General features: G+C 41.8%; 3 protein-coding genes across 3 annotated transcripts; 2 read left to right on the forward strand and 1 right to left on the reverse strand.

The window, feature by feature from the left end:
- Positions 1 to 392: 392 nt before the first annotated feature.
- On the reverse strand, positions 393 to 5,718 carry bspry (B-box and SPRY domain containing). Its single transcript, XM_053411763.1, has 6 exons — positions 5,311 to 5,718; positions 4,093 to 4,191; positions 2,812 to 3,042; positions 2,305 to 2,330; positions 2,081 to 2,205; positions 393 to 1,776 (listed from the first exon to the last, which is right to left on the reverse strand). The coding sequence occupies exons 1-6, from the start codon at positions 5,716 to 5,718 to the stop codon at positions 1,241 to 1,243; spliced, it is 1,425 nt and encodes a 474-aa protein (XP_053267738.1). The 3' UTR covers positions 393 to 1,240.
- Positions 5,719 to 10,629: 4,911 nt separating this feature from the next.
- Positions 10,630 to 16,267, forward strand: zmynd19 (zinc finger, MYND-type containing 19). Its single transcript, XM_053410896.1, has 6 exons — positions 10,630 to 10,757; positions 12,378 to 12,437; positions 12,519 to 12,625; positions 13,108 to 13,248; positions 13,627 to 13,807; positions 13,940 to 16,267. Exons 1-6 carry the CDS (start codon positions 10,707 to 10,709, stop codon positions 14,081 to 14,083), a joined length of 684 nt encoding a protein of 227 aa, XP_053266871.1. The 5' UTR covers positions 10,630 to 10,706; the 3' UTR covers positions 14,084 to 16,267.
- Positions 16,268 to 17,517: 1,250 nt separating this feature from the next.
- Positions 17,518 to 20,097, forward strand: tmem141 (transmembrane protein 141). Its single transcript, XM_053411499.1, has 5 exons — positions 17,518 to 17,711; positions 17,850 to 17,916; positions 19,024 to 19,107; positions 19,219 to 19,329; positions 19,540 to 20,097. The coding sequence occupies exons 1-5, from the start codon at positions 17,658 to 17,660 to the stop codon at positions 19,599 to 19,601; spliced, it is 378 nt and encodes a 125-aa protein (XP_053267474.1). The 5' UTR covers positions 17,518 to 17,657; the 3' UTR covers positions 19,602 to 20,097.
- The last annotated feature ends 3,742 nt before the right edge of the window (positions 20,098 to 23,839 follow it).

The raw sequence follows: 23,839 nt of genomic DNA on the forward strand, positions 1-23,839 counted from the left end.
TTCACCGCAGTGCCAGTTTCAGTTCTATTTAATGCTTTATTGTGGCATTCAAATGACAGTTGATGTTTGTTTATTAATATTTAACAAGTGTCACACATGTGTCCCTAAGTGTGTTATTATGAGTACCTGTTGCTGTCCATGGTCCTGGAGGAACGTTTCCACCTAATACTTTACTTTTCTGATTTAACAGGATCTGTCAGTGCTTCATATTTATCATGTCGGTCCTGAAAGTTACATTTGACATTTGCCGCCCTCTAGTGGTTTTATGCATAAACTACTGAGAAGAGGCAGAGGTGTTGAAGTCTACTCTGAAATAACCCATCAACCAACATAATAAAATATAAAGTCGGGTTTCCAAATGTAAGAAAAAAGGCAGAGCTTGACAACAATAATTGAATTAACTCAGATTTTAATGGCATATTTGTAGATAATAGAAAAAAATATCTGGAATGTTGCAAAGTTAAAAAAAATTATCTTTGCAAGTATCTGTGCATTTCCTTTTGGCCAGTTATGTGTTTATCCTTTATGTTTATTCTTTTTGTTTTTGTGTGTGCATGTGTGAACCATTATTGGTTTATTCTTGCAACATTGTATTCACAGGCCTTTTTCTCTAACCTTTAAGCCCCTATATATGTTGAAGAAAAAACATCTAATATAAGTTTGAGACCGGGAAATCAAAGTTACGGGTTTTTGTAAACAAGGAACACCAACCTCAAACTTTTAATTTCAGATTGAGACAAAACTGAATGAGAATTAGTGTTTATGAGTTACAATCATTCTGTTCAGACGTCTTCCTGCAGAGTGCCATGTAACTGCAGGTAAAACTAAACCCTGCTGTTTCATCACAGAATGCACAAACACTATGATTTTCATCCCAAAGAAAATGTTATATTAATAAAACAAATGACAAAAAAACAATCAGTTAACTGAGAATATGCCACATAACATTTACAGTAGTCCTTGATCAACCAGTGTAATCAATATTTTCTATAGCATTAAACAGATCAAAGTGATTATATAAAGAATCATATTAAAAACGTTATAAAAAACAATCACTGTCAGTCACAATAGCACAACTACTGTATAATATGATCAACAGATAAATTATCACAACCAGTAGAAAAAATCTCTAAGAAGACGGAAGAATAAATAGAAAAAGTCTGGAGATAAAACAAAGTCTCTTCCTTGCTTTTCTTCACATCTTTAAAGTCATTTAGAATTTGATGGTCATTCGGGACAGTCAGTGTACTATGGTGATGCTGCGGTCCGTCACGGCACACGCCAGCAGCAGCGGGGCGGTGAAGTGCTGCGTGATGCAGTGCAGCAAGGTGCAGGAGTCTGGCTCATAAAACAACAGCGTCTGACTTGGCCAGTCCAGCAGCACGCCGATCCTCTTGGGGGTCCTCACCACCTGCAGGGGAACCTTCTGCCCAGCGTGGCAGAAGGAGTAGTCCCCGTCATAGCGAGACAACACCCAGGACTGAGTGTTGTAACCGAGCCGCGCGTTGTTCCCGGAGCCTTTGCGTTCCAGAGAGGCGTAGCAGACCCCGACCTTAAAGGCGCCACATTGGCCGACGTCCACCATCCAGCTGTGGGTGCCGGAGGACACGGACAGTGAACCCAGCGCGTTGGGCCAACAGTCGAATCGGGCCGGGTCATAGAGAGGCGATTGGCGAGTTTTTTTGGTGAGGAAGGTCAAAGTGCAGGAGTCCTCAGACAGGGACAGGAGCGGGCTCACTGTGCGCCCATCAAACTTTAAACACGATGATCCATGAGCTGTGGGAAGAAGATTATGAATATATGTATGAGGGTATTTCATAAACTGCTGCATAACAGTTGAACTCCTGCCTGCTACATGTATCATGCTTGTGCTCCATGCAGGAATTCCATGACATAATCTTAAATTTTGTGCAACGTTTGATTCTCTTGAGGTCTTGTCACCATGTTTTGTTGCTATACGCTGCTTCTATCACTGCTGCTTCTATAACTGCTGCATCTAACTCTAAAGCAAACTACATTAGGACAGTGTTGTCGAATACATGTGTTCCTATGTGTGATGTATCCCCACAAATTGACTAACCGTTTGGACCGAGCAGCACCGCCGTGGCCCACAGACCTCTCAGCAGCTTGCTGTCACTGCAGCCTGGGTTCAGGTTGAGTTGCTCTGTATCGCAGGGCTCCCCGACCCCTTCTGCCTCCTCCACCCTGACACAAACACAGAGAGGAGAAGACACATTACCTCTCTGGTACGTCCAGAGCAGATAATGAAAATATTCACAAGCCTCTCATGTGATAAAAGATTACCTTTCAACTATGTCCTGGACGCTAGTCTGAAAGACGAGACAGGAAACGACAGATTACTCCACTGGACATTAATGTAATTCAGTAATTTACGACCATTATCATTAAGATTAAGATGCATTTATTCGTCCCAAACACATGCACAGTCATGCAAAGGCACACTCATGCAGGTAGGGAAATTTAATCTCTGCTTTTGACCCATCTTGTGCAGTACACACAGAGCAGTGAGCAGCCGCGTACAGGCGCTCGGGGAGCAGATTTTGGGGGAGTAAGGTGCCTTGCTCAGGGGCACTAGACAGGGTAGGGAGACTCTTGGATTTTTGGACAGATCAATCCAGGTTTGTCTTTTTGTTGTCTCTCCGTGGAGTTGAACCAGAGACGAACCAGAGACCTTCTCTGCCCATAGTCCAAGTTTCTGCCACTAGACCACCGTCTCTCAATGATACTATCATGATACTAATTCCATGATACTGGACCCCCCTTCCTGCTACAGCTACCCCGCTCTCTTACCACTAGCTGTGCATCGGGAGTGTGCGTAAGCGTATGCACCAGACGTGAACGTGTTTGAGACAGATTCACCAGGGCCTGGCTCCAGTGGGCCCTCTGGGTGAGGAGACACTGCTCCACCCGCTCCTCCTCCCTCTGCACCTCCTCCAGCAGACGCTGCTCCTCCTCCTCCAGGGCTTCCCGAGCTGCGCTGACCTGAGCCAGCACATGCTCCCTCGCCCTGCTCGCCGATGCCTGCAGAAAGAGGCCGGGAGAGAAAGAGAAATGTTAAAGACCAGAGTTAGGGGAAGGAACCAAACAAACACTTGATTAACAGAAGTCATTAATGACATTTCACACTTCTGTAATCCTGCCATGTCACCAAGTTCCTTTCTTGTTTTTACTGTCACAGAAACATATTAGGTTGGCGACTTTGCCCTGATGGTGGGATTTGTTTTTTCTCTGCTGTCTGATTACTGTCTGGTTTGCTCTGTTACCTGTTGCACTACACATGCACACTCAGCAGGTCTGACCTCTGCAGACCCATTCTGTTGACAGAGGTTAATAAGTACAGGTGCAGTGAAAGGGAGACAATCTTTGCTTCGTTGCCTTGTCGTGATAAATTGACGAAATCAGCAAACACAATATTTATTTCAAGGTAAATGTTAATAGTGACCAAATTCTCTTATTATCTTACTAATCAATTTACAAGTGCAACTTATCTCAGAAATGTTCAAAAGATCTGATATCACACATATGCCAATAATAAAATGTTATCAAACATCAGAACATTTTAGACTCAAGGAGCATGATCAACATATTGATACTTTATCCTTAACAACTATGAATTATTATACTCTCTGAGTGCTGAAATGATTCATCCAATAATTGATTAGTTGATTAAGTATTTTATATGTGAAAATATTCTGCATTTCTCTGCTTTGTATCATTGCAAACTGATCATTTTTGGAACAGCTGATTGGATCCTGTGGTATTTTTCACTATTTCACTATTGATGATCATATGAAACTCTCCCCAGATTAATTGTTAGCGAAAATAGGACTTTGTTGCAGCTCTAATCCAACAAGTCTTATAAGAGAGCAGATAATCCACGTACACAAACTCCCTGCGTGTCCACAAAACGCACAATTGGGTTGTCACAGGTGACTTGATCATAAATATGAGCCACCCAATGGGCACCACTGAGCAACGTGTGCTCATTAATAGACTTCAGCTACTTGTCTTTTTGATTATTATTGTTTTACTGTGTGTGGTATGAGAGTGGAGTATGAAGTTATTTCTTACCTGGAGCTTCTGCTCTTTGACTATCAGCGTCTGGTTGATGAATCTTTCCATCCTCAGCGCCTGCAGCTGCATTTTCTCACACACATCCACCATTTCATTCTGGGGACAACACACAGACACACACACACACACACACACACACACACACACACACCTAAACACTTTAAAAATCAGTTGGAAACACAACAAGAATATCCTGTATTTTCAAATACCATGCAGTGGAATCAGAGCCACATGACAAACATGACACTCCCAAGAAAGAATGATGAAGTTAACACATATAACACTGTCGAATATTTTTTTGTTATTTATGAGCACACTTGGCTTATTATCATCTGCCGTCATTAACACAGGAGTTGAAATGGGCAAATCCACATTTGTTCATGTTGATCCTGCAAAATATGTCATAATAGGAAGTTAAACGTGAGACTTGTAAATCAAGTTGATGACTTAAATAATGAAATACATGAAGGGATCTCTATTCATTTGAGTAAGGAACCATCATGGGTTATTTTTAACCACCCCCAGTCAAGGGTTGATCCAAGGGCCAGAAAGGCACTGGCCCCCGTCGTAATCTGATTGGCCCCTGAAGTGCTCCTACATACCTGTCAGTAGTCTTTAAGAAAAACTTATGAAGAATACTAACAATAAACATCAGAATAAGAAGATTTATTTTCAGTTTTTTGGTTTCCAAATTATATTCGGTAATGTGTAAAGCCGGTCAAAGCTGAGAGGGCTGCAGCAACACATATCGGCAAGGAGTGTAACTACAAGGGGGGGAAAATTTACTTTAAAAGTTTCATTTAGTTTCACTTTTTCAAATAAGAGTTTTAGAGTTGCATGGTAGCGTGTATTTAAAAGGATTTGATTCGAGTTTTAGAACAATCAGTGTATTTTCGGTTTAGCCTATCTGATGCACAAATGTTTAACGTAACGCAGATCGTTTGTTGCCATGTCAGAATGTTATAAAATGGGTGGAATAGGTGATGACAAAACTGTATCAACTTCCTCTCAGACTCATTGAGCCTGGATGTTGCACATATGATTCTGTGTAAATTGTGGCCCCCCTTTATGGCCCCCTCCCCCCTTTATTGCCCTGATATAGAAAATTCCTAGATCTGCCTCTGCCCTCAAACTTCCAATCAGGCAAAGTCAACACAATATGACAGAAGAGGAACCACATTATGAACATGTTCGAGAGCCGGTCCACACACTCACCCGGATCGCTGAGACCCTGGTGGCCAGAGGGGTCACCGTGTGTCCGTGGCAGGGGCCGACGATGGCGCAGTGGGAGCAGATGAGCTTCTGCTCGGTGCCGCAGAACCAGTCGAGCTCGGACTCGTGCTCCACGCAGAGCTCACACTCACCGGAGAAGATCCCGGACTCCGTGTCGGAGGTGGCGGAGGGGGAGGCTGCTCCTAAACCGCCGCCGCCGCCGGAGCTCTTCAACGCGGTGTCCCCCTCCGCCGCCGCTGCCGCCGTCCTGTCCTTGGCACCGACGCTCAACACGGAGAAAATGGGCTGTTCGCGGTCCATGTTCGTGCTCTCAGTCCTCGGAGAAGCCCCCGGGGGTTCCCTCGCTGAGCTGGAGCATGTTAGTTCACACGTTACGAGCTCCTCCGACATGACGCGGTAATAACGCAGCAGGTGCAGCGGCGGAGAGTCGCACCTTCACACCGGTGCAGCAGGTGAGCGGAACACGGAAGTAACGCGGACACCAGAGGTCAGAGCTCCAGCAACAATGCTCTCTGCTCCAATGCCTCTTCTCGGGTCTCACCTGGGCGTCAGCGGCTACTTTGAACAAATGGGTCCTTGTCCCAAACAGGGAAACGCATTCTTATATATAACATAAATATAACATAGATATAATATATATAAATAATATATACTGTCAACAAAATAGTCCTTAAATTAAGGCTACGGTTCCTACAAAACAAAACAAAAGTGCAAAATACAGGAAACTAGAAAAGGTTGCAAAATGGCTAAACCGAAAATTAAATTAACAAAAATAAAAATATAAATAAAATAAAAAAGAAAACATACAAATTAATTTAAATTATTTTAATTAAATTAAATCATTCGCAGATGGGAAGTGGACTGGGCAGGAGATGCCAATTTACATATTGTGATGTTGTTTACATTTTCTTTGCATCAATGATCTTTCTAAACAAATTAGTAAAACTGTCATAGATCAAAAATAAATACAGACTATTAAACTATATAACTCTATAGGAATCTATTGTGTCTGTAAGTAATATACTTATCTTTGGTGAGATATAAGACACCTGCATGAAATACCAATGGTTAAAAATGACCACATCGATCTCCACGTTAGACAAAACTTTTCACACTTGAAACTTAGAGTGATATGGAGTGTTGTCTGTGTGTGTGTTAACACTTTCCTTTGGCCGACATACAATGGATTTAAATTTCCATTTTCTGACTATAAGATGTTTTGCGTGCCCTTAAAGCAGTCTCATATTCAAAGACACCAATGTTTGTCATAAGAAAACTGAGACTGATTACATTTTCCAGGGTGGATCTCTGAGGTAGATACTCATGTTGTTGCTGTTTCATCATGAGTACAGCCAGGGATGAGAAGTGTGGCCACACCTCAGAGAGGAGACATTTCTGTTAAGCAATAATGAGCAACACCCAGTGTCTGGAGAAGCTCCAGACACTGGGTGTTGGGAGGATCCTGAGAGGAAAATTTACTTCCTCTAATAAATAATCTGTGTAGTCTGGTTGGAGCTGGAGGTGTTGATGTGTCGGGTGTGGCACCACAAAGATGTAGCAATAGATATATCTAGAAACACTCTGCTGATGAGAAATTAGGGTCATATAAAACTAAAGAAAATAAAGATATCCCATAAACGATATACCCTCTTGTTTTTATCATTTTCTCTAATCACCTCAATACCCGCTCCCAGAGCTGGCTTTCATTATATCTACCTCATGTTGACACTAACTTGGGGAAGACAGCTTTCTGTTATAAGGCACCCTACATCTGGAATGAGGTCCAAAAATCTTTAAAGTTGTGCTCATTTATTTCATTAAGGGAATTCTTGAATCCTATTTCATGTACAACCGACTTCTCCTTCAGTGATTGTAACTGTTGGATGGGTTAGGCTTAACCATAGTATTTTATTGAATCGTCAAAATTGATTGTTTATGACCTTTTCCCTTGTATTACTGTATATATATGCATATTTGTTTCATTCTTATTTATTTATTTATTTTCTCAATTCATTAACTCTTCATTGTAGCCTCGGCACCATTGTAAATGAGGGTCTTATTCCTCAATGTGTTTTCCGAGGCTTAAATAAATAATCAATCACTTCTCACACTGAGCTAAGATCAAAGATTTCTTGTCGAAGCTTCAAGTAAGTTTGAGTGGAAAAAACTCCAAAGTCCAAAAATTCAAAGCACAAGGAACAAACACTCCTCTCAGCCCCCCGTCTGTGGATAACTTGATATAGCAGTTATTGACAGAATCATGCCTTGGTTGGGTTTCCACACATTTCACTTTGAAACAGGAACAGTATTACACAGGGGTATGTGAGAATTCAATATTTTAGCTGTTCTGGGGTCTAACTGTATTCTTTGCAATAAAGACAGGAGGGGGGGTCTTGAGCAGTTTAAGCCAGATAAGGCCTTTATACAAATGATTTATAAATAACCCTTGCTGCATAGTGTTAATAATGAAGCTTATAATTGTTCTGAATTCTAACTTTTGGTATTAAACCATTATTCCCTTAGATTCATACATCACATATATTTCATGCAGCTGTCTGATAAGTTCTGGAGGTCAGACAGAGTGACTTTGTTGACATTGTTTTGTTCTGTTGTTTTGGTTTCGAGGATCCTAATGTTTACATCAACAGGACATTGTTTGGATATAGCAGGAACGTCATATTCCTTTCTCCAATGGCCCACATGGCATCAGCTGTGTCAAGGCCTTTCATGAAGAGAACATTTTGCTTAGCAACTATCAGAGTAGTAGAAGCGTCACAGAGAGCGGCTTCTTGTCACTTCCTGGATTCCTTGACAAGAGGCGGGGGACTACAGCTGTGGACCAATAAGGGAGAACCAAATTGATTTGCGGTGACTCCCCTTCAATCTTTCATAACCAATCATATTAAATCTACTGTTATAGTTATATCAAACCCCTTATGTTCGGGGCCATTATTAACTACCTATTGCTAACTGATTTAGCCTAGGCTGTGATAATTGTCCATAGCTATGTTGGTCAACTTTCATTGCATCTCAATAAATACTTAAATTGGACCAGTCCGGCTCATATCTTATTTAGGATAAACCAACACGCCTGACAGGTACCATTGTTTCACTTTCATGAAAGGCTGTTTTGTCGATGGTAAATCTAGTAAAGACAAAACTTATGGTGCAGGTGATCAGATCGTGTGTCAAATAAGATGTTCCTGTGTTTGTGTTGGGAAGAGATGTCTGAACACAGGAATCTCACTGGTATCTATCTTGACAGGGATGCAGGAAAAATAGGAAAAATTATCAGTATTTAAATGAACACAAAATAATGTTACGTGTCTGATGAAATGCTGAATATTCACCAAGTAAACTTGACATGTATTTTAAATTTACATTATTGCATTTTTCAATGGATTTGTCTTACATGTTGCAAGTAATTATTTCCATTAATATTATTACATGCAATATAAAAAGTCCCCGTCTGCTACGTAGTTATATTCACCCACCTACTATGTTTAGTCAGAAAAAAATTACTGCAGACTTGTTTTTGACTGTTCAATGGTGTTAAAAAATATAGCAGCCTACTTTTAAACTAGATATAACTCGTTTTTTAATCACACACTGATTTGCCTCTAATTATTATTTAATCCTCCTAAATAAACTAATTAAAGTAGGCTAAGTAAAGTGGTGAAAGTAGATGCAGGTGTTGAGATGTTTATGATTCCAGACCATCTATATCAATTTACATTTTTGAAAAGGATCGATTTGGAAACACCACTTCACTGATGATGGGCAATATGAGTGCTGTGCTAACACCAGTTTAAACCTGGTGTTGACTGAAGATCATCCTAATCCACCCATTTACTCTCTGTAATACATTTCTTCACCTCCAGAGGGAGCTCAACCTCTTCACCGACTGAAGCATGAATTCCTCAACACTGAAGAGATGTGCTGGGATTTTTTATTTAAAATGTTCTTGTGCACATGACTCAAGTCAGGCTATGAAGATCATTAGATGAATGCACAGATGCCTTAAGATGAAGCTTGTTGAGCCTCCATGTCCATCACATTGGTCGCATTTAATTCATTGCACATCCCCATTTAACCCACTGCTGCTAATGTGGATCTTAATGTGGATCATTGGGTTACTTTCACGTATTTTCTCATTTTATTTGCAGGTTTCCTTTTTATCGAGAGTGACTTTACTCTACAAGGCACTGATTTTGCTCAAATAATTTGACTGAAGTTCCCCCACCTGATTTTACATTTCCTCTGTTTATCAGGGTATTTGGGTAATATTAGGAGCAGGATTTATAGAATAATAACCCATCATGGAGCCCCAGTGGCCTGCTGTCATGTTTGGGAATTGGAAGTTAAATTCTTCCCTAAAATAATTACATAAATACAAGATGCCATAGCCCACAGAAGCAAAACAACAGAGCAAGTAACTTGGATCTAAAGGGTAATGTGCCTTGGCTTTTTAAAGTTCAGACAACATTACTGGCAAGATAAGAATAATCAGTGTTCACAGGCATTGATGTCAACATCTAATATTTAAAAAACTTCACTACTTTCCTTACCCACAATCGATATTTAACGGGTTTTAATTATTGTTGTTTTAAATGCAGGGAGCTATGACTTTGAAACGTGATTGGTTTGCTATCCAAAGAAATAAAACCAAATAGCCAATTGAAAATCAGCATCAATTAGGCCCACGTGAATAGATCAGGAAAAAAGTGCAATATTCTTATCATCTGCACTGAACTTTGAAACCCGTGGTTATGTCTCGTGTACATAAAGTTAAATATTTCACAAATAACTGTATGCTGTATTTCTGTCCTCATTTATTCGCGTGCTGCCTCAAAGGAGAGTGTGTGATGTAGAGACACATTCTCTCAGCCCTGCGTCAGGCCTAAATCCACAGCTAACGTCATGAACAGTGACGTCCTGTGTGATCATTTTAATAAAGGTCCGTGATCCCACCCAGCATCAAACATTTCGCGGGAAAATGGATGGACGTGGTCACGAGTGTGGTGATGTAGCGCCTAAAACAGACGCTTCTCGGAGATACTCGTTTCCCATTGGACAGCGCCATCGTGCGTGTGGAGTTAAAAAACCCAGCGTCGCTTTTGATTGGACGCAGCGGTTAGCGGCTGGTCGCGCCCCGCCCCCTCCTCAGCAGCTCGCTCGGCTCTCCTGCGCTAGCAGCGGTGTGTGTGTCACCGAGGCTGGGCTGCTGCTGCCGGACAGACCCGGAGTCAGCGCGAACACCCGACTGGTCCACCCAAACTGGCATCGGGGCCGAGGGGCTGGCCCGGCGAGGTTTAGACCCGAGCGACGTTCAGGTCGGACCCCGCGCCTCTCTCTGTCACCGCCGCCCGTCCCTCCCGATGTCGGACTTCAAGCTGGGGATCGTGCGGCTCGGCCGTGTGGCCGGGAAGGTGAGCAGGATCTCAGGGCTGCCATGTGCGGCCGGGGGAGGGCCCGCGGGGATCACAAAAACACGCCGCAAAAGAGACATTTGGAGCCGAGGAGTCGCCGCTTGTCTCCCGCGTCGATGTTTATCAAGCCTTCGCCGACGCGGGAGCAGTTAAACGGCGCCTATTTTAGCCGCTTTTGAGCGGATTAGAGAAGCCGGCCGTGCCGAGCCAGACTGTTCCTCCGCCGCCGCACAGTGTCGCTGCGAAGCTAACGCTAACTAGCACGTTAGCTATGTTGGCCAACATTTAACGATGAAATAACGTCCCGGGGGTCCACGCATTGTGTGTTTTGTGTCATTCCCAGTGTCGGCTGCTGTAGAGACGGTGCAGACGGTTGTTAGCTCGTCGGCGGTGGCTCGTGTTGACGCTCGGCGGCTGAGCTAGCAGTGCCACGCTAGCTGTTATTTGGATTACACGGGCTGCTCATGAGGAAGCCATCGCCATGCTCCATCAACTGATTCTTTTGTGCAACGTGACAAAGCGCCGGCAACACAACACACACACGGCTCAACAACTGTGGCTATGAACCTGCATTGTGTTGTTATTATAATTATATCTGATTAAAAACTACGCAAGTTTCGCGACGTTGAACTACGACTGAGCACAGAACCGCTCCTGGCTGCCGGTGTCACAAGACTCTCACACTGGGGATAAACGGTGCAGACGGTTCAGTTCGCCCACCTGCGGAGGAACACTGCTCCTAAGCTGCACTCGCACCATCTACTTCACATGGCGTCACCGATGGTCCTTTTTAGATCGACACACTTTCCCTTGGTGCGGCAGTGTCACGTTTCGACCTTTTGGTTTGTGGACATCACCACGGCTGAGTTGACCCCTGCTCCACGGGGCTGTCATGTCCCACTAACTCAGCTCAGGCTGCTCTGGAGTGGATGAAACCAGTTGCTCCTTTTGTATATGAATTTGTTGCATCTCGACTCCAAATGTGGTTGGTGTAAGACTTGTTATGATGCATGCAGTTTGGTTTGTTCCACCAGGTTGATTCCGCCTATTTTCTTGTTGATATGGAGAATGATGATACTCAAAAGAGAACCCCCATCTTTGTTTATGCCTGTTCACAACTGTGACTCAAACGGCAAGTTCCGTAATAGGAAAATGTGAACATCCCCCTCAGTGGCTGGTCCCTGCAAACAGGCCACCCTTTGAGAAGTTGTGCTGTTTCTGTGTGAACTAGTTAAACTGTGCACAGTTCTGAATGGTCTTTGCTGGAGGTGGTTATACATTAGGCACAAACCCCCCTCTGGAAGAATTTGCATTTGCCTATCACTTATAATTTTATTTATTTAATGTGTAGTTCTTTGGGTAGAAGGCTTCAAACAAAATCTATTTATGAATGCCTGCAGGTGAACGTTTTAAATACACATAGTTATTTATGAGAAGGCAGACTCAGCATGTTGCTCATATGCTATTATGCTATTTTATGAGTTATATGGTTCTCACACTGGCAGCGCCTATTGTAAAGTTTCTATTAAATATTGGCACAGTGTTAAATAAGACTGTGCTGCTCTTGTAAGAGTTGTGCTACTTACAGGTTTCTCTAATCTCTAAACTTTCTCATTCCAGACAAAATACACACTAATTGACGAGCAGGACATCCCGCTTGTGGAGAATTATGCCTTTGAGGTAAATCCATTCATGTGCAAAGTTATTATTGTGTTTGTTTGACCTCTTTTCTGATAGTAAACTTTTATATTCAAATCCTAGGCGCGCATGGAGGTAGATGCAGATGGCAACGGAGCTAAGATCTTTGCCTACGCCTTTGACATCGGTAAAGGCCGCTGGGCAGGGAGGCCGCTGCACGAGCTGCTGTGGTAAGTTCATTCTTCATTCAAGTTCATGATACACAGGTTCTTTTGTTAGAGTATCTCTAGTCAACCGACTGTGCAGGCAGACGTCCTCTCTGTGGAATTGTCCTTGAGGGATTGTTGTGGTTGTGATCAACTAAAAACGGAAGCTGCCTCCCCCTCTGCCGTCCAAGATAACTTCTTTCAACTATCGCAAAAACTTTGCAATAAGTCAGTATCTTGCAAAAAAAAAGTGATTGGAGAAGGGGTGTGTAATTTTTTTTTTTTTGCCGATTGGTTGCTGTGAATGTTATCATCGATCTTTTGTAGGGTGCGCTTGTGCTTCTCTTCCACTTAAGTCTCATGGTCTTGTAGAAGCAAACCTGCATCACCGCATCCATAAATCTGTGCAGTGTCAGTAGCCATCTACAAAAATGTTATAGCTCTAATGAGCTCCAGTTGGTATATAAGTGACAACACTTAACATCTGGATCCATGTCTTGACCCAGGGAGAAGCACAGAGGAGGCATCGCACCCAGTTTCCAAGTCATCCACATCAACTCTGTGACAGTGGACAACCGGCTAGACAACCTGCGACTGGTGCCAGTGGGCTGGAGCCCCAAACCGGAGGAGATCTCCAGCAAACAAAGGTAGGACCACAAGTTTTCTCCATAAATGAAACCAGTGTGATTTATTAAGGGCTCCAGGCTGGCTTGTTCCTGTGCCTGAGAAAAACAGATCATTTCTCAGAAAAACAAATTTGCAGTTTTCCCCCCCGTCCCATATCCTTTTAAACAAATGCTAATTATCGAATCTGACGTCCGCTCTAGCTGAATGAATTTTTTCTCATGTCTGTTAATACTTCGCCTAATGCCTTGAATTTAAGAACTGTCGGGTTTCCACTAGGTTCTGTGCCGTATCACCCTGCTGCACGTCCTCCCTCCACACAACATAGATTTTCTAATGGCGGCTACTTCTGTTCATTTTTTTGCTGTAATATTTTTACTCGTGTTCCCTTACTTGTGCAGAGAGCAGTCTTTGTACTGGCTGGCCATCCAGCAGGTGCCGGCCGACCCTGTGGAGGAGCAGTATCTGGAGCTAAGCCGCACACGCTACTACAACGCTAACGGGGAGCTGGTGGAGGAGGAGGAGTGCTCGTGCACCTACTATGAGTGTCATTATCCTCCCTGTTCACTCATTGAGAGGAGGGTATGTACTATAACTATCTTGATAATTATACTTATACCGGCATGATTCTTTTTGTCTCAAAATCAAATGTTTTAATCCCATTCACACGGTTATTTGTTTTCTTATCCTAAATTGTTCCTTGTCTTCTCCCAGCTCCGGGAGTTCAACATCTGCGGTCGCTGCCAGGTGGCCCGCTACTGCGGCTCCCAGTGCCAGCAGAGGGACTGGCCCGCCCACAAGAAGCAGTGTCGCGAGCGCAAGCGAGTGTTGGCCCTGGAGTCAGAGCCCGAACGATGATCTGCCTTCATCCTCGCCTGGGAGAGGATGGGGGAAGAACTGGGGTGGGGGGGGTCTGGGTTTGACTTGTGGCAGGGAAGCAGGTATGGAGGGCTAAACGGGAAATTTGCTGGCGAGAGACTAACGACAGAGGACAATGTTGGTTGCTTGATTGTTTGGATTCCGGGGGTAAAGAAGACCGAGGAGAGGAAAGAAGAATAAAGCAAAAAGACATCAGCCACTTCCCAGAACTGGTAGTTCTCCATAGCTTGCTTTTCATTTGGATGACGGGGAAAGTGTATTATTATTATTAATATTATTATTTTTTTGTTTGTTTGTTTTTTGTCTTTATTTTTCTCGAGGGGGCACACCCTCGAGCTCTACCTGCTGCTATGGTTTTGTGTGTGAGGGGGAACAAGTCGTCTTGTTGTTGAACTGGACAAGCTTCTTTGGACCACAGTCATAGACGCACAGTTGTCGTCATCCACTTTTTCGCTCCTCCTCCTCGGCCGCTTGGGTGCGGCGACGTCTGTGCGAACGGGGGATTCCGTACCCGTCTTTCAAGCTGGTACAATGGGACATGGACCTTTTCACTGTATCGCTCCCTCTCTGACCTCTCTGGTGTGCACAGCCGCCGTCTTCATGGTCACGCACACCTTCGCCGCCTCCCTGTCTTGTCGCACTCTCCACGCAGCAAACCACGACACGCATCAGACAGATTTCACTGATTGAACCACACTTCCAGTATTGAGTGTGAGATAGTGTGTGTGTGTGTGTGTGTATGTATGTTTGTGTATGTATGCTTCTGTGTATTTGCTGCCAATATGTACTGAAGGACATTGAAATGCTTAACGTGGTTTACAGGCCGCACTAACGTTATGTCTGTTCTCTTCTTAAAGGGGCCATATTACGCAATTTTAAATTTCATATTTAATCAACTGGTGGGTTAAAAAATTTCAATGTTCTGTAATAAAGTAGTTGCCAACTAAAGGCTTTAATTTTTTTCCGATGTTTTCTCCACCCATTAGTTTTTTTTTTAGGTCACTTTGATTAGACATATACATCACAAAATCTGCATTTTCAAAGTTACTATTTTAGAAGCGGTTCCTGATGTTATTTGGTACTTGAGTCCATCTTTTTCCATTATCACAAAAATTAAATGAATGAATTATCCTGTCTTCTCAAGACATGAGTTCCTCAATGATCACATGGAAACAAAAAGGAAGAAATGATCTTTACCAAAGTCTGCTCTTCTTCTGTGGTTTGACACACTGAATCCCTCCAGTCAGTCTTACTTTGCTGGATTTTAACACGCTCCAGTCTTCTTTGCGGTATTTTCTTGCATCTGCAGGGTTATGGTGTGTGTGTTGTGGAGTTTGCTATAAGGTTATTTTTTTGAAGAAATTTAGCTATATATTTATTTTAAACTAGCGGTTATGAAATGTGCTTTTGTCCTGATGATATTTGAAGGTAAACAGATAATAGAGTGGGGTCCTTTTTCTCACATCTTATGGATGGGGGAGGGGGACTGAACATTTCATCCCTTGTTACCTGATTTGTGTTTACTTTTCTCATCCTGAATGAAAGAGTCTCCCTGGTTGTTGCCCCTCCAGATGTTCCATGAAAACACTGCACACCATCCTCGTCACTAAAATCTTCCACGTGAGAGACGTCTCGGAGTGTAAAACTTGAATTACCCCACTTTTATTTTGTACAGTGGTTCTACAGGCAGAAGCATTTCCTGCTTTTTTATCTAAGACATAGCGGCCCGAGTTAAATTGTTCCGTTTCCAGATTTGTCCTTAAAGGCCTGCCCTACTTGTATTACCCACAGTGCACACCTGCTTAGACGTGTCTTAGGTGAAGAGTCCAGACACTACGCATGTTATTCCCACGTGTACATGCGACCTGTTGATTGTTTCTTATGTGTGTGCGTGCGTGTGTGTGTGAGTGAGAACAGGTTTTCAACACTGCACTAAACCTTGGCTCCCATTTTACCGTATTTGTCGTAGATGGGCTGAAGGGAGGGGGGGGGGGTGATTTGGATAGCGTGTACAGATTGTGTCTGAAATCTTTTTGTTTTGTAAGAATATAAGCATTAATCACCTAGAAATAAAGAGCTACAATATGTGAATGGAAGTACAGTTGGGGATAACTGACAGTTGCTTTTCCAATGTAAAATGACAATAAATAAAATTAAACCTCATCTGTTGGAGTTGAGTATTGATAGGTGTAGGAGAAGAAAATATGTGATAACTTACCGGTTTATGAATATGATTCAGTGAATGAGATGAAATATGTGATAACAACATGGTCATTATTTAAAAACAATGATTTGAATTATATTCATCCCTTTTATCTCTAAAGTCTTTCAGCTTTTTTCCTTCAGTTTCTTGAATGTAACAAGTGACAGATGTTCAGCTGCATCTGTCTGGTAACTCGAGCCTCTGTGTTGTTGCTCGGGCCTCAGCAGCAGTTGGATTCTCTTCTCTCCAGCTGTCACATCTTCCTCTCCTTCGCCTGCTCGCTGGACGAGACACTTTGCGGCTGAGCCCTCCAGATCACTGCGGTGTCAAAGTTCAACAGAGGGGGTAACAGAGGGTAGCGTCTCATGGCAGCCTGATTTCTGCGCATAGCAGAAACAGGTCATGGCGATAACTTTATTTAAGCTCCAAATCTCGTGTGACCATCTGTTTGCTGAAGCTGTTGCAAGACCCATTAATGGACTAAGATTAATTTATAATGGTGATTTCATAAAAACAACTAATACCCTTATTTACTCTGACAGGATAATAATGGAATCTCTAAATTCTAAGTTTAATGTGTGAAAACTAGACCAGATTACCTTGTAAATACTCGATAACAGATTATCTAAATTAGTTTAATACATTCATATGTTTATATATTTCTTTATATTCCTTACACTTAGGTATTGCATGTAACTTATTACTTGCTGATGTCTTTTTTACTCTTGCTGCTGTAGTATTGCAAATTTCCCAATTGTGGGACTAATAAAGGACTTCTTATCATATCTTAATAATTATCTTCATGTTTTTACAATAGTCAAGTCATGGCTCATTGAGAGAGCATGGTTAAACAACCACTGTTGACGAAAGTGGCTTAAAATGTGGAAAAAAGAGTCTTAAAATAAATAACAATTGCATTGAAACAAAATAAATGTTTCAAACATGTTACTCATGATCTGCTCGTCTTAATTCCTAAAGATTCATTATCTGTCCTTCTGAACTTCTGTAAATACCAACAACAATAGTTAAGACTGATTATGTCCCTCAAATATCTGCAACAGGATAATTATTTATACTTTTCATATATTTTTGTGACTGTATCAAAAGTGACCTGTACACATCTTTGAAAATGTACTGTATTGAGCAGTTGAAGTACCTCCTCCTCTCCTTTAGATGTCGCTACTGGTTCAAGCAAACTGCTGCTCACTTCTCTTGATTAGACTCTTTTCTTTGCAGCACGGAAGTTGTATAACATCACAGAGAAGTTACACAGGATGGTTTTATAATATCAAACAGTGTCACCGAGACAAACTAATAACCGTGACTTTAACTGGAACAGCGGGAGGAAACATGGTGAATATCGGTGTGAGACGAGTGGAGGACGCGCTGGTCGCTAAACATCCGGTGGGTTTTAATTTGCTGCCCCTTGTTCCTGGAGGACACTGAGCACAGGACACCTCTGTAATATATTCATATATAAGAAAACTGTGTATATGTGTTACAGCAGAACCAATCATGTCTTGATAAGTTTGTCCTCCTCAGGGTTTAGAGACTTATGCTGCCTGTCAGTCTGGTGCCTTCATGAAGGGAACTGGGACCTTTATACTGGGTAAGTTTCATTTCCCCTGCACTCCCATTGTCTTATCATTCATATATGTATATTCATATACATTATTATCTGACTTAAAAAATGAAACATCACTTCCAACTTTAGTTTGTTTTATTGCTTTATTTGATACGTTTTTAATTATTAAATGGCTTTGAAACAGGTGTTTGTTGCTCTGCATGTATTATTTTGTCTATGTTTGTAAATGTGTTTACGCTTAAGTTTTTGTCAATATTATTATTATTATATTGTTGTTGTTACTGCCTTTGTCCCAGTGTCTCTAAATCAGTCCCTGATCTGGAAAATCTTCTGTTAAATGTTACTGATGAAAATGTCCAACAGTGAGAATAAAGACCAATGAAATTTACAGTGAAGAAAACACACACATTCTTATGACCAGTGTTCACCAGAGGGGGGAGCTGTGCTCTACGAGTGCAGATTCCTTGTTTTCCTTTAGATGAGGAAGAGTGCTGATGGTCACGTTTTTATTATTTCAGTTTTATTATAGTATAAGCTCTGATGTGCATTGTTTATCACTATTGTATTAATAATACAGAAAAGTTCAAATAAAAATCACAATTTACATGAACTTTGTCTAAAGTCTGCTTGACAGTAGGAACTTCGCTCTGTTACCTGATTCTCGCTTTAGAAATACAGTCATAATCCCCCCTCCCTCCTTTTTTTTTTTTACATGAACTCGAAACATTTGTAAGATATAAAGGTTTTTTACACCAGTTTTATTCCAGAAAGGCTGCACGTGTGTCCTGTGTATACAAAGAAAATATGTAGGTGGAGGGCCAAGGATAATATGTATCAGTGTCGAGAATAACACGTTAATGCAAGAATAATTCTACAATAGACAATAAGATATGATATGATCCAAATTCACTTGTTACAGCAGCAGCTTTTCAAAGGTAGACAAAAGAGTAAGTGAAAGTACAAAATAGAATAAATAAATAAAATGTAAATATAGAGATATGTCCAATATATCAACCCCTGCCTCTTGATGGACGTTTAAATGTTCATCCTGTGCCTGGATGTCTTAACTAAACAAACATTCAAGTATCAGTGGCGTGAATTCACCTCATGTGGCGTGTGCTGTGTTTGTAGGTGCTGCTGGTTTAATTGCCGTTCAAAAGGTTATACAGAGGAAACTTCCTTACCCTCTTCAGTGGAGCCTGCTCATTTCAATAGGTGAGAGGTGAAACCTGGACTTTAAATGGACACTAACAAGACAAAAATGTATTTGAATACAGGAGAGATGTTAGTGCAGCTTCTAAACCTTCCCTCTCCTCCCTCTTTCAGTGGCCTCCTCAGTCGGCAGTTACGCTGTGACGCGCTGGGAATCACAGAAATGCTCAGATCTCTGGCTGCTGCTGGAAACAGGAAAAATCCCGGACAGATCCCCACCAGAGCGTGAGTAGAGTGTTCGGCTGCAGACAGGCTCGTCTTTATTCATGGCTATCGTCTTCATAAGAACATGTATTTATCATCTTTTGGTCCTCGGCCCTATATTCCCCAACAGATGTAGCTATGCCCGCTCTGTTCTTCAGTCATGCCGAACCAAATGAGGACAGATCACTGACCTTTATGCTTAAATTTTACTGTTCTCTTTGTTTCTTCCAGTGCCTAAACCGGAAGAATCGAAGGGACCCGTGAAGACAAAATATGGCGATGTAATAGATTGAACGTGATCATAAATAAACATATTTACACTGTAAATAACTGATAAAGAAGTATCTTGAGGCTCAGTTGTTCTTGAATATATGAAGATACTTGTTTTAATGTACATGCAGACAGTCAAACCAAAATGCTTGAAGTACAGAAAAGAAATTCATTATTATGCTATTCCAGACACGTCTTTTAAATCCCAACACAGGCACATACTGGAGACTGGCACCAAACACCTAATCTATGGCATAGAGGCCCCTGTGCCCCTTCAGGTCACCCATTTGTGGGATTTCCTCAATAAACCCCATGAATGAAGTGTCGGTTTTGAATTTAATAACAAATAAAAAACATTATATTATAAACATTTTGATTGGTTCCTGAATCAGAGGTGCAGAATTATTTGGCTTTTCTTTTATGAGGAATCAGATGTTAAGCTTATGATCCGGTATTATTATCATTCGGACATGTTTGTTTGACATGCAACAGAATTAAAGCGGTGCTGCCAAAACCAGATTTTAGTTGTCACTGTATACCTCATGTGATCTGCAGAGCTGTGTGTTTCATGCCCTTTTGGATAAATTCACCCAGTAAATGACCAGTTTTCTGTTTTCAAGCACGTTATATAAGCTGGTGCTTTTAACGTGACGTGTTGGATGTTGAATGTAAGAATATTTTGTGATAGATACGCTGCAAAGATCCATCCTCTCCCACAGACATAAAGACGCCCACATGTTCATGTTTTAGACTAAACAAAGGGGGGAAAATAGGACAAGATGCTCTGTGGCTATCAGAGTGAACTGGGTTCTCCGATGTCTGTAAATCATAGCACAAGTATTAAAATCTAATTCAGATGATCAAATATATACTATATTCTTGCTACCTGTTACATTGGAATGTGACTACTTTAAAAAAGATGCCTCTCCTACAATTCAAAATGTTATAATACATAAACAACTCCATATCTTTCTTATTGCATGCAGGATCAGAGGTGGATCAAATATAAGATCACCAAAATGCAAATAATAAAATAAATTATACATTTGCATACTGCTTTTTAGACAGATCACCATTTTGAACAACTGCCAACCTTGTAAAAACATACAGCTCTGGAGATGAGCCTATCCAGGTGCAGCTCCCATCTCCTTCACAAAGACAAGTGCTGATAAACAGCTTTAAATCACGAGAGCTTTGATTTTTTAAGTGTTAAAATCTAGAGTGAGTTTCCATCAATATACAGAATCGTTTTTTTGTGGTTGAATGTGTCCACAAAAGGGAAATGAGTGATGATTACATTCTGATATTGGCGTAGCTAAGCTCATTTGTACAATAAGGTGTTGGTTACACAGATTTTGCACCGTGCAGTGCAGGCCATTGAAACAAAAGAGTCTTTCAAACGTACTTAAAACACCTCGAAAGAACGAAGTGACCAAAGTCCAGGCGCTTGGTTCACGGAGAACAAGCCAAAGGAATTCTAAGAGCTGAAAACACGAGCTGCAGTGGAGAGAATCTCTGACACAGAATAGGAGAAAAACGCCTGGATGGGAAATTCTCATAGTAAAGAAAACGTGCATGAGGGGAGATTTCTTGACTTTGGTTTAATATTCCTTTTCTCTCTCCATCTCTGTGCAGTCTCATTCCACTCCGACTCCAGCTTCCTCTCTTGTCCTCCCCCTGACTGCAATTCAAATCTGATTTAACACCTCCAGGATTTGTAGGTTTTGAAGTCTCTTTCTGTGTGTGTGTCTGTCTCTTTCTTGCTGCTTTTTGGAAAAAGCAGGCTTCATGAATTGAATAAGCTCTCAGATCCTTTGTCACATGCACACTGATACGGCTGAAGGGAATGACTTAGAGGAACAGGGAGCAAACAGGAGATAATGAGGGAGAAGATCTGCGTGTGCGTTGGTTGACAGGACTAACTGGACAGTGGACAGTGACTGACACGATCAGCGGTATGGACGAGGATGCTGGATGCTTGGCATGGTTAATAAATCCTACAGAGAGAGAGCATGAGTGTGTGTGTGTGTGTGTGTGTGTGTGTGTGTGTGTGTGTGTGTAGCTTTTTTTTGCAGCACTGCATGCGTGACAACATGAGACCAGAGGAGCAGGAGTGAGTGTGCACTTGTCTAACTGTGGGTTGAGTGATCGCACTGAGCTGAGCTGCAACTGGACTCCGTGTGTGTGTGTGTGTGTGTGTGTGTCTAACTCCTTGTTCCATCACTCTCTGACTCTTTTGTTGTGTAACAATCGACCCTGAAAATGCTCAAAAAGTCCAAAAAAGACAGAAAGAAAATACATTTTTCAGTGTTTCTCCAGCCCAAGGTGGAAGAACCAATATTGTAGCAATACTCTGTGACCTTTTACAGCATAAACACTGACCTTGTGAGGACCAGTAGACCTCAAAGGGACCAAATCAATCAATCAATCAATCAATCAATCAATCAATCAAATTGTATTTGTATAGCCCATATTCACAAATTACAATTTGTCTCATAGGGCTTTTTTTAACATGGTATGACATCCTCTGCCCTTAACCCTCAACAAGAGTAAGGAAAAACTACTAAAAAATCATTTTAACAGGGTAAAAAAGAACGTAGAAACCTCAGAGGGATCCCTGGTCCCGATGAGGGTAAACATCATTTCTATAGGGCCTAGTTGAGATAAGGAATAAGGCTCTGGTGAGGCTCTCTACACTTGATGGTCGTCAATACAAAGTCCCAAGATAAGCTCAGCAAACCTGTTCCACCGCAGAATGGCCAAAACTATTGAGCCAAGTTTGAAACAGTGTGTGTTGAGGGTTGTGTAACTGTATTCCAATCCCTGTGTGCGTAATCAGTCTTATAGAAGTGTAAAAAATCTGCAACAGCGGACTATTTGCGAATGAGTATGCAAATGTATTCATGATCTCAGTGTGTGTTTGTAATCAGATTTGTAAATGTGTAGAAGAAGAGCCCCATACAAAACCACTGCTGGACGAAATCCATACTCTGAAGCGGTATTATTGGGTATTTGAGCATGTGATCCCTTGGACCTGCTCTCCAGCCCGGAGTCATTATCAATTCCCCACAAATTAATGTGTTAACTAGAACAACTGGTTTGAGAGTGATTGTCAAACGGGGCTCTTGTGTTTGCTCTGAGGGGATATATTGATTGTGCGTTTTATGTCCGCCTCTGCACAGTGGACTTAATGAACATACTGTAATAGGGAAAACATATGATTCAATATCAGGTCTGACAGGAATAATTACCTGAGTGGGAAGCATTAGGCCTGAATCACAGGGAGGCCTTTGTGACATTGTCTTTACCGGCCGTTGCTGCATACGTCAGTGCATGATGGGATGGGAGATTCAGGTCTGGGCATGTCGCAGAGAAACACAGGGTTGTGCAGGGGCCGAGAGTTTCTCTCTCTGTGACTCACCGCTGGGAGAGGAGAAAGAGGAAAAAGTCTCACTGATGTGCCAGATATGGCTGCAATGTGTTTGGACTGTGTGAAGGTTGAAGTAAGTTTTGTGCAGGGACCGAGTGCAGAACGGATGCCTGATGAAAGGGTTTATTTTGATAGTATTGGCTGTTGTTTTTATTGTCACTGGATAGTGGTCTCGTCAGGGCTCTTCTGTAAAGTGTGACCCAATCGATAATCAATGGTTGTTGATTGGATTAACATCTCATAGAATTAATGAACTACATTATTTTTAATTTTAGCATAAGAAGAATACATCAGAGGTCATTCAAAGATCATGGGTTTTTATACAAAATCTTACATTGAAGACTGATTGTAGCTCTGATGTAAATGCAGTGAAATCAAATGCACAGGAATGGGCACCCATTATATTTATATCGGTGCAGATCCAAGATTTTCTTTAATATTGTGAGATATGGTGTGTGAGGGGCTGTTACTTTGAAATCCAACATGCAGAAAGACCATCTGTCAATGGGCAGAATGAGCAACTAAAATTACTTTATTACACACAAGTGAACCTGGGGGTTGTTTTATGACTTTGCACACTTGATAAATTGTGGACTTTATTTCATTGGGTTTAAAGTCAGACAAAAGGATGGTGTTCCTCGTGGTGACCGTAGTGTGTGTGTGTGTGTGTGTGTGTGTGTGTGTGTGTGTGCGCGCGCGCGTGTTTGTGTTACGTCCGTGTGTGTGTGAGTCCGTGTGTGTAAGGTGATAGTTAGCTCAGCTCTTTCTGATTAAGAGTAGAGGGGGGAGGGGAGGGGGATATAATATAATCCAGATCTTTATGAATAACGT

The sequence above is a fragment of the Pleuronectes platessa genome, chromosome 19 (genome assembly GCF_947347685.1).
Source record: "Pleuronectes platessa chromosome 19, fPlePla1.1, whole genome shotgun sequence".
Taxonomy (NCBI): Eukaryota; Metazoa; Chordata; class Actinopteri; order Pleuronectiformes; family Pleuronectidae; genus Pleuronectes; species Pleuronectes platessa.

Bases quoted from the DNA above. Each gene is read 5' to 3' on its own strand.
- zmynd19 (XM_053410896.1), top strand. From the start codon at position 10,707: ATGTCGGACTTCAAGCTGGGGATCGTGCGGCTCGGCCGTGTGGCCGGG. The intron at 10,758-12,377 runs GTGAGCAGGATC...TTCTCATTCCAG, and splicing joins TCGGCCGTGTGGCCGGGAAG to ACAAAATACACACTAATTGA. The intron at 12,626-13,107 runs GTAAGTTCATTC...GTCTTGACCCAG, and splicing joins CCGCTGCACGAGCTGCTGTG to GGAGAAGCACAGAGGAGGCA.
- tmem141 (XM_053411499.1), top strand. From the start codon at position 17,658: ATGGTGAATATCGGTGTGAGACGAGTGGAGGACGCGCTGGTCGCTAAA. The intron at 17,712-17,849 runs GTGGGTTTTAAT...TGTCCTCCTCAG, and splicing joins CGCTGGTCGCTAAACATCCG to GGTTTAGAGACTTATGCTGC. The intron at 17,917-19,023 runs GTAAGTTTCATT...CTGTGTTTGTAG, and splicing joins AACTGGGACCTTTATACTGG to GTGCTGCTGGTTTAATTGCC.
- bspry (XM_053411763.1), bottom strand. From the start codon at position 5,718: ATGTCGGAGGAGCTCGTAACGTGTGAACTAACATGCTCCAGCTCAGCG. The intron at 3,043-4,092 runs GTAAGAAATAAC...CTCTTTCTGCAG, and splicing joins TCAAAGAGCAGAAGCTCCAG to GCATCGGCGAGCAGGGCGAG. The intron at 1,777-2,080 runs GTTAGTCAATTT...TTCTTCCCACAG, and splicing joins GGTGCTGCTCGGTCCAAACG to CTCATGGATCATCGTGTTTA.